The sequence below is a fragment of the Procambarus clarkii genome, chromosome 57 (genome assembly GCF_040958095.1).
Source record: "Procambarus clarkii isolate CNS0578487 chromosome 57, FALCON_Pclarkii_2.0, whole genome shotgun sequence".
NCBI lineage: Eukaryota > Metazoa > Arthropoda > Malacostraca > Decapoda > Cambaridae > Procambarus > Procambarus clarkii.
This window is the reverse complement of record NC_091206.1, coordinates 16444863-16460540: the sequence shown is the minus strand read 5'-3', so window position 1 is coordinate 16460540 and position 15678 is coordinate 16444863. Positions and strand designations below refer to the sequence as shown.

General features: G+C 41.1%; 1 protein-coding gene across 1 annotated transcript; it reads right to left on the bottom strand.

Moving 5' to 3' along the window:
• Window positions 1–6155: 6155 nt before the first annotated feature.
• Window positions 6156–14144, bottom strand: LOC123745001 (glutathione S-transferase theta-4). Its single transcript, XM_045725249.2, has 4 exons — window positions 13950–14144; window positions 11878–11965; window positions 11239–11389; window positions 6156–10027 (listed from the first exon to the last, which is right to left on the bottom strand). Exons 1-4 carry the CDS (start codon window positions 14065–14067, stop codon window positions 9722–9724), a joined length of 663 nt encoding a protein of 220 aa, XP_045581205.2. The 5' UTR covers window positions 14068–14144; the 3' UTR covers window positions 6156–9721.
• Between the last annotated feature and the right edge of the window lie 1534 nt (window positions 14145–15678).

The window sequence follows — 15678 nt, the reverse complement described above, 5'->3', positions numbered from 1 at the left end:
TTGATGACCTTTTATTTCACCTTCGTGTTTCATAACTTCAAGATGCTTGAGACTAATAAAGGCTTTGTTGCATATATATAATTCTTGAAACTAATTAATGCTTTATTGCATATAATCCTTGAAACTAAATAAATGCTTTGTTGCATATATTTGTCCACATATCCACCATTTTCAAGTCGATTGTGACGATTGTGACGCCACACCACCAACAGCGACCGACCCGCACACACACAGCACCTGGCGACAACTGAAGAGCGCATGCGCCGTGACTGTCCCTCCCTCCCCCTCCCCCCTCCCCCTCCCTCACATGCCTTCAATGTGCTACATTTAGGACCAGGTCGTGCGAGAATGTACGTGGCAGACATCTACGGGTTCTCGTCCGATCAACACGTCTGGGCACTTCTCTCTCGTAAGTGTTTCTCTCTCACTCATTTGTATGGTGAAGGCTCTATTCATCATTTTATGCTGTGTTCAGGAGGATTTGATCACACAGCTTACTCCTGTGTGATTGGGACTTGGATTGTTGATGGAGACGGCCACTTGGATAGTTGTTTATGTTATAAAAAACATTTCAGTTCTTCATACGTTTTTTCTCGTAATCCATTTTATGAAATATTTTGGTCGTGACCTAAAGAAAATACATTATAAACCCGACTTATAAGAAAAAAAATATAAAAAAACAACAGATATACCCTTTGTTTAATCTGAAATTACGTTATGATAGTAATTTCAAAGCTGTTCCAAAATGACCATTATTGTTATTGAGACGATTGATTATATTTACGAATAGGAATAATCAACCTACACGTGAAAATAAAGTGAAGGGGCAAGGTTTCGGCCCGTCCTGAACTAGTCAACAATCTCCCCCACGACCCAGCAATGGTTGGCGCTCGTAATATTAAAGAAAAGCTTGAGTGACTGGTTATAAAGATCATAAATCAATGGTCACCGAAACCGGCTTCAAACTGATTCGAGCAGGGGTTCGATTACCAAGCAGGATGAATCGTTAAGACGTTTGGGCATGTTTCCTACCACCTTACGCCTCTATTCACCTACTACGAGTTAACAAGTACCTTGTGTAAGGCAGTAAGGCCATTCGTGGCTGTACAAGTAGCTCCAACACACACACACATACACACACACACACACACCACACACACACACACACCACATACACCACACACACACACACACACACACACACACACACACACACACACACACACACACAAGGCCCCGGCAGAGCAGCAAGAGCAAGCAGGCCAGAGAGACCCGGGAGTAGCTCGGCCTGAGAGAGTAACTGGCCGACGGAGTGTGAAATGGGACGACACTATACTTGACACACGTGACGCAGCTTCAAGAGGGAGGCGAGAGAGAGCCATGGGAAGAAAAACACCATGGGGGAACAAAAGAGCCATGGGAAGAAAAACACCATGGGGGAACAAAAGAGCCATGGGGAGAAAAACACCATGGGGAACAAAAGAGCCATGGGAAGAAAAACACCATGGGGAACAAAAGAGCCATGGGAAGAAAAACACCATGGGGAACAACACAGCCATATCGCCATCTCAGATATCAACTAATCTCAGAAAATATTGAATTTTAAATATTTATTTATATATTTGAATTCTATTTTAAAATACAAATTTTGCGGATACATAGTAATTGAAGGATCTTATTTACACAAAAGTTTGAAAGAGTAGAGCTTCCTTTTATAAAAGATCGGATTGATCTTCTATTATTACATTCTTGTTCAAAAATATCCACCCATTTGCCCGGTGGGCTGAGAGGTGAAGCTGGGCAGAGTGGGCTGAGGTCGATGGAAGTGGATCAGATGCGCTGAGGGTGGTGTTTAGAATTAGTTGAGAGTGAAAGATGGTATAAGGTGGGTAGGGTGGGCTTGAAGTGGGCCAGCAGGGTGGGGGAGGAGGACGTAGGTCGCCTTCCTCTTGGTATTCACGTCCCTTCTCAAGCATTAAATAAGATGCCTCCTTCTTGAATGGCTAGTTTATTTAATCTCGCTCTGGGCGCTCCCTCCTCGCCGGAGCTGGGCGCGGGGTCCTCAGCTGTGATCCCCTGGGTGCGGCTGGGACAAGGTAATACTCTTTAATCTAGTTAATAATATTATAGAACTCTCAGATCTGCTCGATACTGCTCAAACTTGGTATAATTTGATGAATTATATTGTGACTTGCTGTGAGGCCCCAGGAGCTAATATTGAGGCCTCAGACCTGATATTGAGGCCTCAGACCTGATATTGAGGCCTCAGACCTGATATTGAGGCCTCAGGACCTGATATTGATGCTCCAGAGCCTGATATTGATGCCCCAGGACTTGTATCAAAGAGAACTAAGTGACTCGAGCTAAGAAGAAACTCGGGCAAATTAGAAACTATATGATGTCTCCTGTCATCTTCTAGGAACACGGTAGACTCGCTGGGAAGGAGGTTTTTCTTATATAGAAGATGCCTAAATCTTTTCCGGTATGGTTAAAACTAACTAAACACTATTGGAACCGATAGAACCGTGCTGGGACCGATAGAACCGTGCTGGGACCGATAGAACCCTGCTGGGACCGATAGAACCCTGCTGGGAGCGACATAGCCCTGCTGGGACCAATATAACCGTGCTGGGATAGCTAGAATCATGCTTAAAAGGATATGGAAAACAAGGATTCAAGATCTGAAAGCAAAGCTGGCCAATAAGAAACCATATTCAACATTCCTAAACCAGGAAAGATGCAGCCCATTCTGACGCGAAATTGCCTCGTTACGTAGTCTCATTGCTGCTTAAGAGTTAAAATTGTTATCATGGACAATTTATCTGTGAAAATAAGCCTTAAATACATTTTAATTTTAACAAAATAAACTACATTTATGATGTCCATATACATCAATACATGTTCTTATGTACTTTTTTTTATTAAGTCAAACCGAAAAAAAATATATTTTCTTCGCAGATCAGAAATGTAGCCATGATACCGAGCCTTCTTTTCAATATTATATGCAGTAAATTCAAAATATTAAATTTTTAGGATCATTTGGGCTCCCAAGTCTCAGACGAGTAACTCAAAAATAATTATATTCTGAACTTAAAGTTTGGCCATTATAATAATGCATGTGGTTTTCCGTACTAACTAACTAGCCCGCTAGCTTGCGCTCTTTCTGTGTCTCTTTGTCTCTCTGTCTCAGCCTTTGTCTCTGTCTGTCTCTGTCTATCTCTGTCTCTGTCTGGCTGTCTCTGGCTCTCTCTCTGGCTCTCTCTCTCTGGCTCTCTCTCTCTCTCTCTCTCTCTCTCTCTCTCTCTCTCTCTCTCTCTCTCTCTCTCTCTCTCTCTCTCTCTCTCTCTCTCTCTCTCTCTCTCTCTCTCTCTCCGAAACAGTTTACAAAAGTAAACCAGGGAGCCCAGGCTCGCCTGGTTATCAAATGACAACTATTGACGAAAAAAATAAGATCTTTGAACCAGTATACAGAGGAAAAGAAAGCTAATTTTAGGAAAGAGTTAGGAACTTAAGAGGAAATTAAGAAAGCCTAATTTACATTCTTGAGAATGACGAAGAGAGAAGTGAGACATGATTGAAGTATATGAATGGAAGACTATAACAAATAAGGTGCTAACAATATTGATACAAAACAGAACAGCGAATAGTAGATTGAAATTGGATAAATTAATGCTAATTTTGTAAATAGGGTTGTGGATTTGTTGAACAGGTAACACGGTAAAAAAATACACATGGGATTGTTGAATTGTTTCAAGCATAGGTTAGACATATATATGTGAGATAGTTTGATTTGGTATGAATAGGAGCTATCTAGCGGGAGTTACTAGCCTGTAGTAGCTGCTCTCTGCGTATGTTGTTATAAATATAAGTCTTCAGTGTACATCGGCAATAATTACAGAAATATATATAATCACAATAAAACTCAAATAATAATAATATCTATATTGGCAAAATAATATTAGGTAAATTATGTCTTCCTAAATGCATTAGATTCAACGGCATTTATTTACATATCAAAATTTTACATATTTATTCTAGATAAAATAATTTAAAAAATATTCACAATATCGGACGAATAATACAATTAACTTTATGACCTAAAAGAGAAATAACAAAAATTTAAATTGACGCTTCCAACTTCACACAAAAATAAGAAGCATTGGACAAAGTTTAGTAAAACAAAATGCATTGGGTCAAATGGAATATTTTTCTTAGTCCCAAAATCAACACACTCACGCACACACCCATAAATAGTACCCACATCTCCACACGCGAGCAGCCGGGTCGAACAGCCTGCTTGACCACACCATCAACCAGGAGGCCTAGTCAAGAGACCAGGCCGTGGGGGACGTCAAATCTCGGAATCATTGAAAGATATCGAAAAATAACCCGTTCTCAGACCATCACATTTCCATCTTCATATATTGTACATGACACGAAACCTGGATCTCCAATACGCCCAAGTCTTAATATCTTAACATATCATATACCCAGTTCTACTTTAACAGTGGTATACATTACCCAATCCCATACACAGTGTGGGATTGGTATACCCAGTTCCTATATACCCCTACGTGTCATTAAAAGTCCCTGAACCCATTATCCCAACTTTGCACACCTAACCTGCGACCTAAATCACAAATCCTAAAGAAACCAATAGCCACAAAACACTGCTATCCACGTTACAAAGCCCCTGTAACCCCTCTCCCCCCCCCCACCCTCTGTAACCCCCCACCCTCTGTAACCCCCTCCCTCTGCAACCCCCTCCCTCTGCAACCCTCTCCCTCTGCAACCCCCTCCCTCTGCAACCCCCTCCCTCTGCAACCCCCTCCCTCTTAACCCCCCCTCCCTCTGTAACCCCCACCCTCTGTAACCCCCTCCCTCTGTAACCCCCTACCCGCTGTATTCTCCCTCCAACTGTAGCACATTTCTCCTGTAACACTGAATGCATTTACATTTATTAATGAAAATGATAATATTAACAGTTTATAATGATCATTATAATTTTAAGCAGTGTAATATCATAGGGCAAGGTCCCTTTACACTCCTCCCTCCTCCCTCTGGTAGCTCCTCACCCCTACACCTCACCCCTACACCTCACCCCCATACACCTCACCCCCTACACCTCACCCCTACACCTCACCCCCATACACCTCACCCCTACCCCTCACCCCTACACCTCACCCCTACACCTCACCCCTCACCCCTCACCACAACCCCTCACCACAACCCCAACACCTTCCCTCCCGTACAGATGATCTTCCACATAACTCAGAGCGGCTCTCCGGACGTCACAAGGTTTCTCCATTGCATATTTTTTAGGATGTTTCAGATCGTGAAATTAGGTTGTCAGTCGTGAGGGAACCTCACAAGAGCCCCGCCATTGAAGTTGGTGAGCGGCGGGGGAAGTTGCTCGTCTTGAACCACCACTACCACCACCACCACCTCTACTACCACCACTACCATCACTACCACCACTATCACCACCTTCACACCACCTCCACACTACCACCACCACCACCTGCTACCACCATGTACTATTGCCATCACCACCACCAACATCCATAACCACCCCATCACCACAATTGCCCATCGCCACCATCTACCATCATCATCCATGGATTGTTGTAGCAACATGCTCTATATATCCAACCCAGGTAATATATGGAGCGTCCCAGGCTGAATGATATACCAGAGTGAGGAACAGCTTCAGTGACAAATACTGATCTTTAGTCTTTGGTTATCTTTGATCCAATAACCGTGTCCTGCCTACCAACTAGCCTGGCGGCCAACATTAAGAACATCTCCTTTGCACGTAAAAGTCGGACCATTGATATCTTTCCGTTGATAACCTCTCTTCTGAAATGAAAAGTTCAGTCAAGACGTCGAGACTTTGTTCCAAGACATCACTGTGGCTTCCTACTTTCTCTAGAAGTCATAGGACTGAAGACACTCGAAATGGGAGAGTGATACGCACTCAAGGAGTGACCAAACTTTTGTCTCGACACTTTTACTTCTACTGAAGTCACAGAAATATGAAAAGTGCATTAATACTGAATGTTTCTTGGCTTCCTTTCTGGCAAGGCATAGCATGAGTTTTCATTTTCATTTTAGACTGGTTGTGGCCTACTGCTGGGGCCTCTGGTTGTGGATAATAATAATAATAATATTTTATTTAGGAAAAGTACATACATAGATGCAGAGTTACAAACATTCTGATTGATTTATAGATAGAGCTAGTACATACAGTACCTAAAGCCACTAGTTAGTGCTGGGACCTTTGCTTGTGGCCTAGTGCTGGGGAGTCTGGTTAAGGTTTAGTGCTTATTGCTTAGTGTTGACCTCGCTAACAAAAACAAAGCCATTTCACAGTGGCTGGGACAATGCTGGAGAAATCTTTGTACTTCAAATGATTCCATGAATAAATTTACAAGCACAACACTAATGGGAGACCCCAGTGTCATGCCGAATTGTTGACGATTGACAGCCAAAGAATTAATTATTGTCTGTGTACAGGCCGATAAGGGAAAGGTTGATAATAGAGGAATGTAGTTTGTTATTCAGTAAAACGTTCAACAAATAACCAGTGTAAGAAAAGTTTGATGACTGTGAAGACCTGAATAAGTTACAATCTCTGCAGCAGAGCCCTGAACAACACTTTACTTTGGTACAAGTATATACATCACCAAAACTTCAACACGGACATTATAAATTATATTATAGATACAGTAACTCGCTCACATTTTATGAATGATTGCATACAAGGCATTTCGATCGTCTCACTGCTTGGTCCTATTAAACCTACCACAGTGAAATGTTTCATTAAAGTGTTAAATAGCCTTGATAAAGGTTAGAATATCAGAGCTGCATCGGCACATAAAGGGACCGAGTACTGTTATCATGGACACAGTATAAGATATGTCCATTTACCACTGCCACCATCGATGATTGTGGCTTAAACCTCATTGACGGATTTTTTATTTGTTGCCACCAGAGGCGGCTAGTTTATTGTGCACCCCATACTCATCCTGTGAGCGGTAGCGCAAAAAGCATTACAGAGGGCACAAAAGGTCTCTATCAGACCTCATCTTAGATTATTACATAAACATTTTCTTATATCCATCACACCTTATAGTTACAATGTGCTAGTTACAGAGAAAGTGCTATTTCAATACCTATATATTTACAGTAAGTCATTATACATTAATGGTAGGTCTTATCACTAATACATAATAGTTTGACCAATGGAGATATTACAGAGTCATAGGGGAGCTTTTGTTTATTTTTAGTCTTCACAATACGCAACTTATTTCTGAATCTCATATGTCGTTTATCTACTGGGATCGAAATATGGATACAGTGCAAGGATTTCAGGTAATTTATCCATTGTAATAAGATAGGTTGCCATATCATACAGAGTGAGCTTAGATTTATCTCTAAATTGCTCAATTTAACTACAAGCCAAGATATAGTGTTCGAGTGTGTGTCCTTATCTTTGTCCACACACTCTACACTTTACTTGACGGTCTGACCACCTACCCTGTACTCGCCTAGTGCCCCCCCCACCTGTGTGATGAACTGACCAGTGACCACCTTTTCATTTTGAGGAACTAAATACGCAGAGTTTCTGATACATTTCGCCAGTTACATTCAACGTGTTTTAGCATAATGAAACAATCGATTGGCCACAAATTTATTTTAAATTATACTTTATTTGTTAAAAAATACACCTTGTCATAAAACTATATCATGAATCCCAATTTTGTTAAATGAGCAAAGTATTTCAGCTTTTCAAGCGAGATATTTCTTATCAAGCTGCCTCGAAGCAGTATGGATTTTGATTGTTGCCACCGGAGGCGGCTATTTTATTGTGCACCCCATACCCATCCTGTGAGCGATAGCGCAAAAAGAATTACAGAGGGCAGAAAAGGTCTTTATCAAACCTCAACGGGGATTATTACACTAACAATTTCATGTATCCTTAACGCCTTATAATTACAGTGTCAGCTAGTTACAGAGAATGTTCTATTTCAAGAGCTATATATTTACATTAAATCATTATACATTGATGGTAGGTCTTATCTCTAATCCATAATTGTTTGAGCTATGTTATTTTATTATTAACATCTTTATTGACAAATTAATTACAATTTTACCTAATCTGTGAATTCAATTAAGTTTTGTTAAAATGAGGATAATGCTGGTATTCACTGTCACGCAGGACAGAGGGTCATACACAAGACAATAGGTCTAAACTGTAAGCAGAAGTACATGTATATCATGGGTTACAATCAATGTTTTAATGTATGAATATGTAAAAAACAACTTTCTATTGTACACTGCCACACAAGGGCAGGGATGGGTTCACAAGTGATCCAGCTTAGAAATAATGTAAATAAAATTGTTCTTCATTTTTTAATATGATTTTTTAATATGGACAAGCAAATTTTGGATAAATTTTTAGGATGTCGTCCAGAACACCCGAGTCAATGAAATAGTTGCACAGTTGATGGTACAATAGGCCAGGAGGTCTAAAATCTTTTACGGTTTCACATTCAACAATATAGTGTTCTAGTAAATGCATTAAAGGTTTATCACAAAGTTTACAATCTGAATATTCTGGTAGTGGCTCAGCCTCACTAACCTGCCAGATGTGTCTATAGCCAAGGCGAATTACCACAATGACATCACATTGCCTGGTCCGGTTACTGTGCTGACCATACAAATACCTATTATTACAGAAGTTGTCATAGCTTTTAATGCTGCAGCTTCCAGGTCTCTGGGCATTTCTTAGTTCTTCTAAATCTGAATTAATTTCTTTAATTTATATGTTTCTAATAATTGCATTAGATAGTCCAAAGTCATAATCAGTGTTTTCTTTCCTGCAAGCCTCATTGGCCAATCGATCTACAAAGTCATGTTTTCCAACTCCAACATGGGATGGGATCCACACAAATTTTATACAATAGTTATTATCATTGGCGAAAATTACATTCCATTTAATATTACAAGCTACTTCAGACATACATTGTGATGTATGTTTAATTTGTATTTAAGGACTGCAGAGCACTTTTAGTCACAGAATATCACTCGACCTTTGAGCTTAAGGTATTCAGTGGCTAGATAAATACCCAATAGCTCAGTCTGTGTCGTGCTTGCCCAGTTGTTCAATCCCTGTGTACTAGACATGATCATTTCATTCCCTTTATATACTGCACATGCACAACCTGTTCTACCAGTCCCTAATTACACAGAGCCATCAGTAAAGGCATAAGATTCAGTTGGTTTGAGATTTTTAAGATGACTGTCAATAGCTTCTAATGTTATGCATCTCATAGTTTCAGTGTTATACATTTGTTTTACACTTATGGAGATATTACAGTCATAGGGGAAGCTGCTGTTTGTTATTATTAGTCTTCACAATACACTACTTGTTTCTTAATCTCGTATGTCGTTTATCTACTGAAAACGAAATATGGATACAATGCAAGGATTTCAGTAATTTTATCCTTAGTAATAAGATGGTTTGCCATTTCATTCAACGTGAGTTTAAATTTATCTCTAAATGGCTCAGTTTTACTAGTCCAAGATATAATGTTCGAGTGTGTGTGTTCCTGTCTTTGTCCACACACTTTGCACTTTACTTCATCTGCATCCCTATACAAGCCGACTTGCCAGAGATACCTGTAGCCTAGTCTTATGCAAGCTGTGACAACGTCTGTTAGTCTGTTGATGTTGTTACTTGTTCTATATGCGTGTAGAGTTCATCGTAGTCCGGGCCTACCGCCTCCTTGACTCTGCTGAGGTACTCCAGGATGGGTTGGGACAGCTGGTAGCCACCTGCCGAGGGCTGCTCGAATTCACAGGCGGCCAGCAGATCAGCAATAGTTATGTTCTGCCCAGTAATGAATGGTTTAGAGCCCAGAAAGTAACTTGCAAATTGTGTTTCAACTTGTCCTAATTTGTGCTCGTGCTTGTTGACCACATTCATGTCAGGCTCACTCTTCTTCAGGATGGGCACTATAATCTAGAAAAACAAATATATATAAATAAAAATTTCCGATTTATATATATATATATATATATATATATATATATATATATATATATATATATATATATATATATATATAGTATATAATATAATATGTGTGTGTGTAAATCACGAAAATTAACACGTGATGAAAAATGTGACAGTGTCAGACCACGGAGGAAGGATTGGAAAAGGAATTTCCTTAAGTACGTTCGTATTTAATAATACATCTTCATCTAATGGTGTATTATTAAATACGAAAGTACTTAAGGAAATTCCTGTTTCAATCCTTTCTTCGTAGTCTGACGCTGTCATATATAATCTATATAAATAAAAATGTAAATAATCGTTAGTTCAAAATCGGTAATCTTCGAAAGTTCTTCACCGATTGCTTTGAAATTTTGACACAACGTTCCATTTGCACATGAGCGTGTTTTTATATACCTACTATATAGATGTCACGTCTGTGACAGGTAAAAACCTGTTATTATTTTTTTTTTATATGTCATCCATTACACGTAAAAGCAACACATGCTATACTAAATATGTTACGATTCCATTTCAATGTTTCCGATTGCATTGATAAATTGAATTTTCATAGATTTTGATATATTTTCAGTTTGATTAAATTTGTGACATTGCGTTGGAATTGAGCTGTGTTGTTTACCATAACGTTCATTTCGTGAGTATAGTTTTTTTCATTTTTTCATTTCTTTTTTTACTGTGATGGGAACATCAGATCATTTGATGTTCCCATTTTTCTGATGGGAACATCAGATCATTTGAGAACGCATCGGACGAGGGAGTGGGGAATGGTGGGGAGGACGAGGGGACGAGGGAGTGGGGAAATGGTGGGGAGGACGGGAGGCGGGGGAGTAGGGAATGGTGGGGACGAGGGTATGGGGGATAGTGGGATGGATGAGGGGTCGAGGAGGGGGGAATGAAGGGAGGGCGGGGGAGTGAGAAATGGTTGGGAGGATATGGGGACGGGTGAAGGGGGAATGGGGGAAAAGAAGAGGGTTGCTGTCGCGTTGCTGAGCCACAGCAATGCATGACCGGGTACAGCTAGTATATAATTATATATAATTATGTATATTTAATATATATTATATACATTTATATATAATTAGTCAAACAAATGTTGACTTCCAGCATTAAAATACTGTTGTTTATTATTGCAACTGAAGAAGACAAGAGAGCCGTGCCTTGTTACAGAAGTACCCCACGCCATGGGCCCTGGTGTTGAGGTGCTGCCAATCCAGGTATTCGTCCACCTTACACCTCGCCTTCAGCTCCTTCGGGTACCACTTTCCTGAAGAGTCGTACTTGCTCGCGATGTACCGCAACCCCGTACAGCTGAACGGAAATAAAAGTGTGGGTTTTATTTTTACAACAATTGCGGGTCGGGGTTGGTGGGGTTTTGCTCTGTGTTGGGAGGAGGCTGGTGGTCGATGTTGTTATGTTTTGGTGTGTTTAATGAGTTAGTGTTGTGCTGAGAGGAAGGGAGTGATTTTGTGAGGAGCAGATTAGAGATGTGTTGCTGAGAGAGGCAGTGCAACTCTTCATATTATGAGAGGCAGGGATGGAAGGTTTTGTATTGTGTCGGCAGGCATAGGTGCTAGGTTTTGTATTGTGTCGGCAGGCATAGGTGCTAGGTTTTGTGATGTGTTGAGTTGCAGGCATAATGAGTGTGTGATGAGCTGTGTATCACAGGTAATGGGTGTTGTTATATACTGGGAGGCAGGATTATGTACTGGGAGGCAGGGAGATGAATTGAGAGGCAGGGTACGAAACTAGAAGTAGAGGGTATTTTCTACAGAGGCCGTAGGAGGCGTGAGACTCACCTCTCCAGGATAAGGACGTCTCCGTCCTGCACCACAGGGACCTTCCTGAAGGGGTTCAGGTCGGTGAACGGCTTCTTCAGATGATCTCCTGGAGACATGACGTCATTTATTTGTAATGTATTTTATATATTTATTTATATATACACAAAGAGACACACAGATTTGTGTGAGAAGATAGTATTGATGATTTTTCGTTCTTGTAAAGCCACTAACTCGCACAGCGTTTAGGGCAGGAACTTAATCTAACAGATAAATTTAGGTAGGTAATTTGTAGCAAAATTTAAAAATGTTAACAGGTACATTGTAAGAAAATTTGTAGAAATTACTAGGTACAATACATTAAAATTTGAGGATTATCACCAGGTACATTGTAACATTATTTGAGGATTATTTCTAGTTACACTGTAGTAAAATTTGTATTCAACATAACCATGATATAAGATGGCAGTTAATACAACGGTAAAATTGTATGGCTTAGGCACTTTTTTTTTGGGGGGGGGGAGGTTATTTACGTTATTGTTATTTAAGATGAAAGACGCCAGCGTGTCTTGTTTTAACTAGAAAAATCATTCATAATAATTTGCAGCAAAACACTCCATAATTCCCTCCCATCACCTGGCGACACATTGAGTGGAGACGGGAGTTTATTGGAATCACATCAAAACGTAACATCACTTAGAGAATTAAGCGTTTCGTCCAGATATATGGTTGTTCTGTAGGCAAGACTGATGTTACACGTCGGCAAGGGTGACAACTTGACACCATTATAGGGTAATTCTATCTGAGTGAGCAGTCAATATAAGCTGCGTCAGTTGATAAGTCTGGTTAAAGCCAGCAGTGGATGGGTGATCGCTTGGACAGCCTTACCATGGCTGGGAATACCACAAAAACATGTTCTCGGCTCCACAACAATAACGAACCATAAAATATTGCTGAAGCCGGTTTTCTGTTACGTTTATTGCAAAAAGATATGTGAATTCAGACTCAATTAGATAACAAATGTTCAAGAGATGTGTAAATATTAAATTGAAAATGATCTCCTGCCAGACGTCTTAGCCAAGATATCCCCAGTTTGCTAAATTTAGGTAGTAACCTTTTCACCACTGCCAACTGGATGGGGGGCGGTGTGCAGGATAAAAATATACATTGCGACACAAACTCTCCACCTGTGTCAGTTCCTTAAATTAGAAACTGTACTTGTGGTCGGTCTCGAGCCCATTGTTAATGTGACGATGTGTATTGAATTTTGTAATTATCTCACTATGATTGTAACTTGCTTCTTGAGGTTAACTTGAGATGATTTCGGGGCCTAGCGTCCCCGCGGCCCGGTCCTCGACCAGGCCTCCTTTTTGTTACACACCCCCAGGAAGCAGCCCGTAGCAGCTGTCTAACTCCCAGGTACATATTTACTGCTAGGTAACAGGGGCATCAGGGTGAAACAAACGTTTTGCCCATTTGTCTCCGCCTCCACCGGGGATCGAACCCGGAACCTCAGGACTACAAATCCGAAGCGCTGTCCACTCAGCTTTCAGGCGCCCTGGCAGCTGTGCTTAGCTAAAGCCCGAGGTCTCTCCACGTTAGATCCCGGGAGAGACTCGCTACTCTTAAGCTGACGGAAAACTTTCTAATATCTAAATGTTAATTCTAACATCTATTTCTCAAGCCTTCATCCTTGCCATCTTCTTTTATTGGTATTAATTTGGATGTAAGAAAGTTTTCTTTCAGCATAAGAATAATGAGTAAATGGAATGAATTAAATGAGGAAATTGTAGAAGCGAACACCATTTACAATTTCAAATGAAAATATGATAAGGCATTGCATTAGACAACCACTGCCAAGAAAGTCCCTCTCCAAGAGATTAAGCGCGTTTCTGTAGTCACAAATACATGAGTACAATTTAGTGAGTATACAAATTACACGAACCTGCAGCTCATAACACCGAAATTTACAAAACGGTGTTGTTTACCAGCACAATTGACGTTTCTTGGCCACTTACATAACCTTTGTAGTATATTGGGTATGTGCCAATCCTCTCTCTGTCACGAAGTGTCAGCAATTAGATATATCTTACCTTGCAATAGCCTAATGTATTTTTCCTGGTGTGGGGCGTTGATTGCCCTGCACAGGAGCAAGAGAGCTCTGGCAGGCTGTGATATGTAGTCCACATACAGTGTCAAAGTAGCAGTCATTTTGTGGACGGTGTGTTACCAACGAGAGCACAGCTCCGAGTCCTCTATGCCCCAAGCCCAGCAGCTAATGTGACTGGGAGAACTTAGTGTTCCCACTTAAATATGAGAATAGAATGCACGTTTTCTTTTATACTCAGCATTGCAGTGCGTTTTCCTCTATTTTCGCGTAATCTAGTAGAAATTGACTTATTGCTAGGTAAATAAAGTTATCAGATAAAAGTAAAGGATATCGATAGTACAGTTGGGTTCATTTTCGGTTCAGTTGAGAATCCAAGGTTCGATTCATGGGCGGGACAGAGAGACGGTTAAGCACCAGACAGATTCACATAATACGGCTGTTCACCTATCAGTTAACAGGTGCCCCGAAGTTAGTCAATTGTTGTAGAGTTACATCCTGGAGGTCAGTTGTTCCCCCTTGGAAGGGGGGGGGCGGGGGTTGTGTTCTGCTGCAGAAAATTATCTTCTGCTTCACCGCGGCCCCGTGCTGTAACTACATAATTAATAATTCATTGTGTCGGGGGACAGGAAGCCGGGGTGTATTCATACAGTTAGGCTTACATCGAGTTTCCCACCCACCCACCCCCCCCCCCCCTCACCGAGGTAGAATTACTGACCCCTCCCAGGATGCCTCCCCACAACATGCTAACTGCTAAGTACGTACTAATTGCTAGGTTAACAGGTCCATTAGGTGAAAGGAAATGTGCCCAACCATTTCTGGCCCGACCGGGATTCAAACCCGGAATTCTCAATTCCGGAATCGAGAATTAGTCGGGTTCGAGGTCGAACCCGATTAATTCTTTACGCCTTTAGGTACGCCTTTAACCCACTGCACCACAATTCAGACCCTTAAAAAGATGGTAATTTCGGGGTATTTAAACCCCCCAAAGATCACCCCCTCCCAAGGGCAACTAGAGTTAGTGAATTCTACTCACGTTCTTTCATCAAATTCCTGTTAATATGGGAGAACTCTGTGTCTATGCTTAATGAACAACTTGCCTAAACACGTAAGAGAAGTTATACAACCTTAGAACACTTTCCCACCAGGAGATTCGAACCCTAGCCAGCACAAAAGCCTTACAGCAACTGGCATAACTGGTACACCTTTAACCCACTGCACCACAACTCAGACCCTTAAAAGAGATGGTAATTTCGGGGTATTTAAACCCCCCAAAGATCACCACCTCCCAAGTGTTAGTCAGCTGTCACGGGCTGCTTCCTGGGGGTGGAGGCTTAGTCGAGGACCGGGCCGCGGGGACACTAAAGCCCCGAAATCATCTTAAGATAACGCTACATGTCGTCCTCCAACAGCTTCCCCCACACGCCGATCACGTAGCTTTCTCTCAAACTCTTCACCATGGGCTACACACTTCCTTCTTCATAGGAGGCAACGACGTACGCCAATCCCTGTCGGCTCTTACGACTCAAGTGAGTCTTAAGACCTCTGCCCACGTCACGTATCGTAACATACTGTCGACATCTTATCTTGCCTCATTTTCTTAAGATGCTTGCCCTCTGCTTTCCTTCTCAGTTATCCAGGTACCTCATTAGGGTACCTGGGGTTCATAACAACGCATATAGTAGTAACACCCAGGAAAATAGTCAATAAATTCA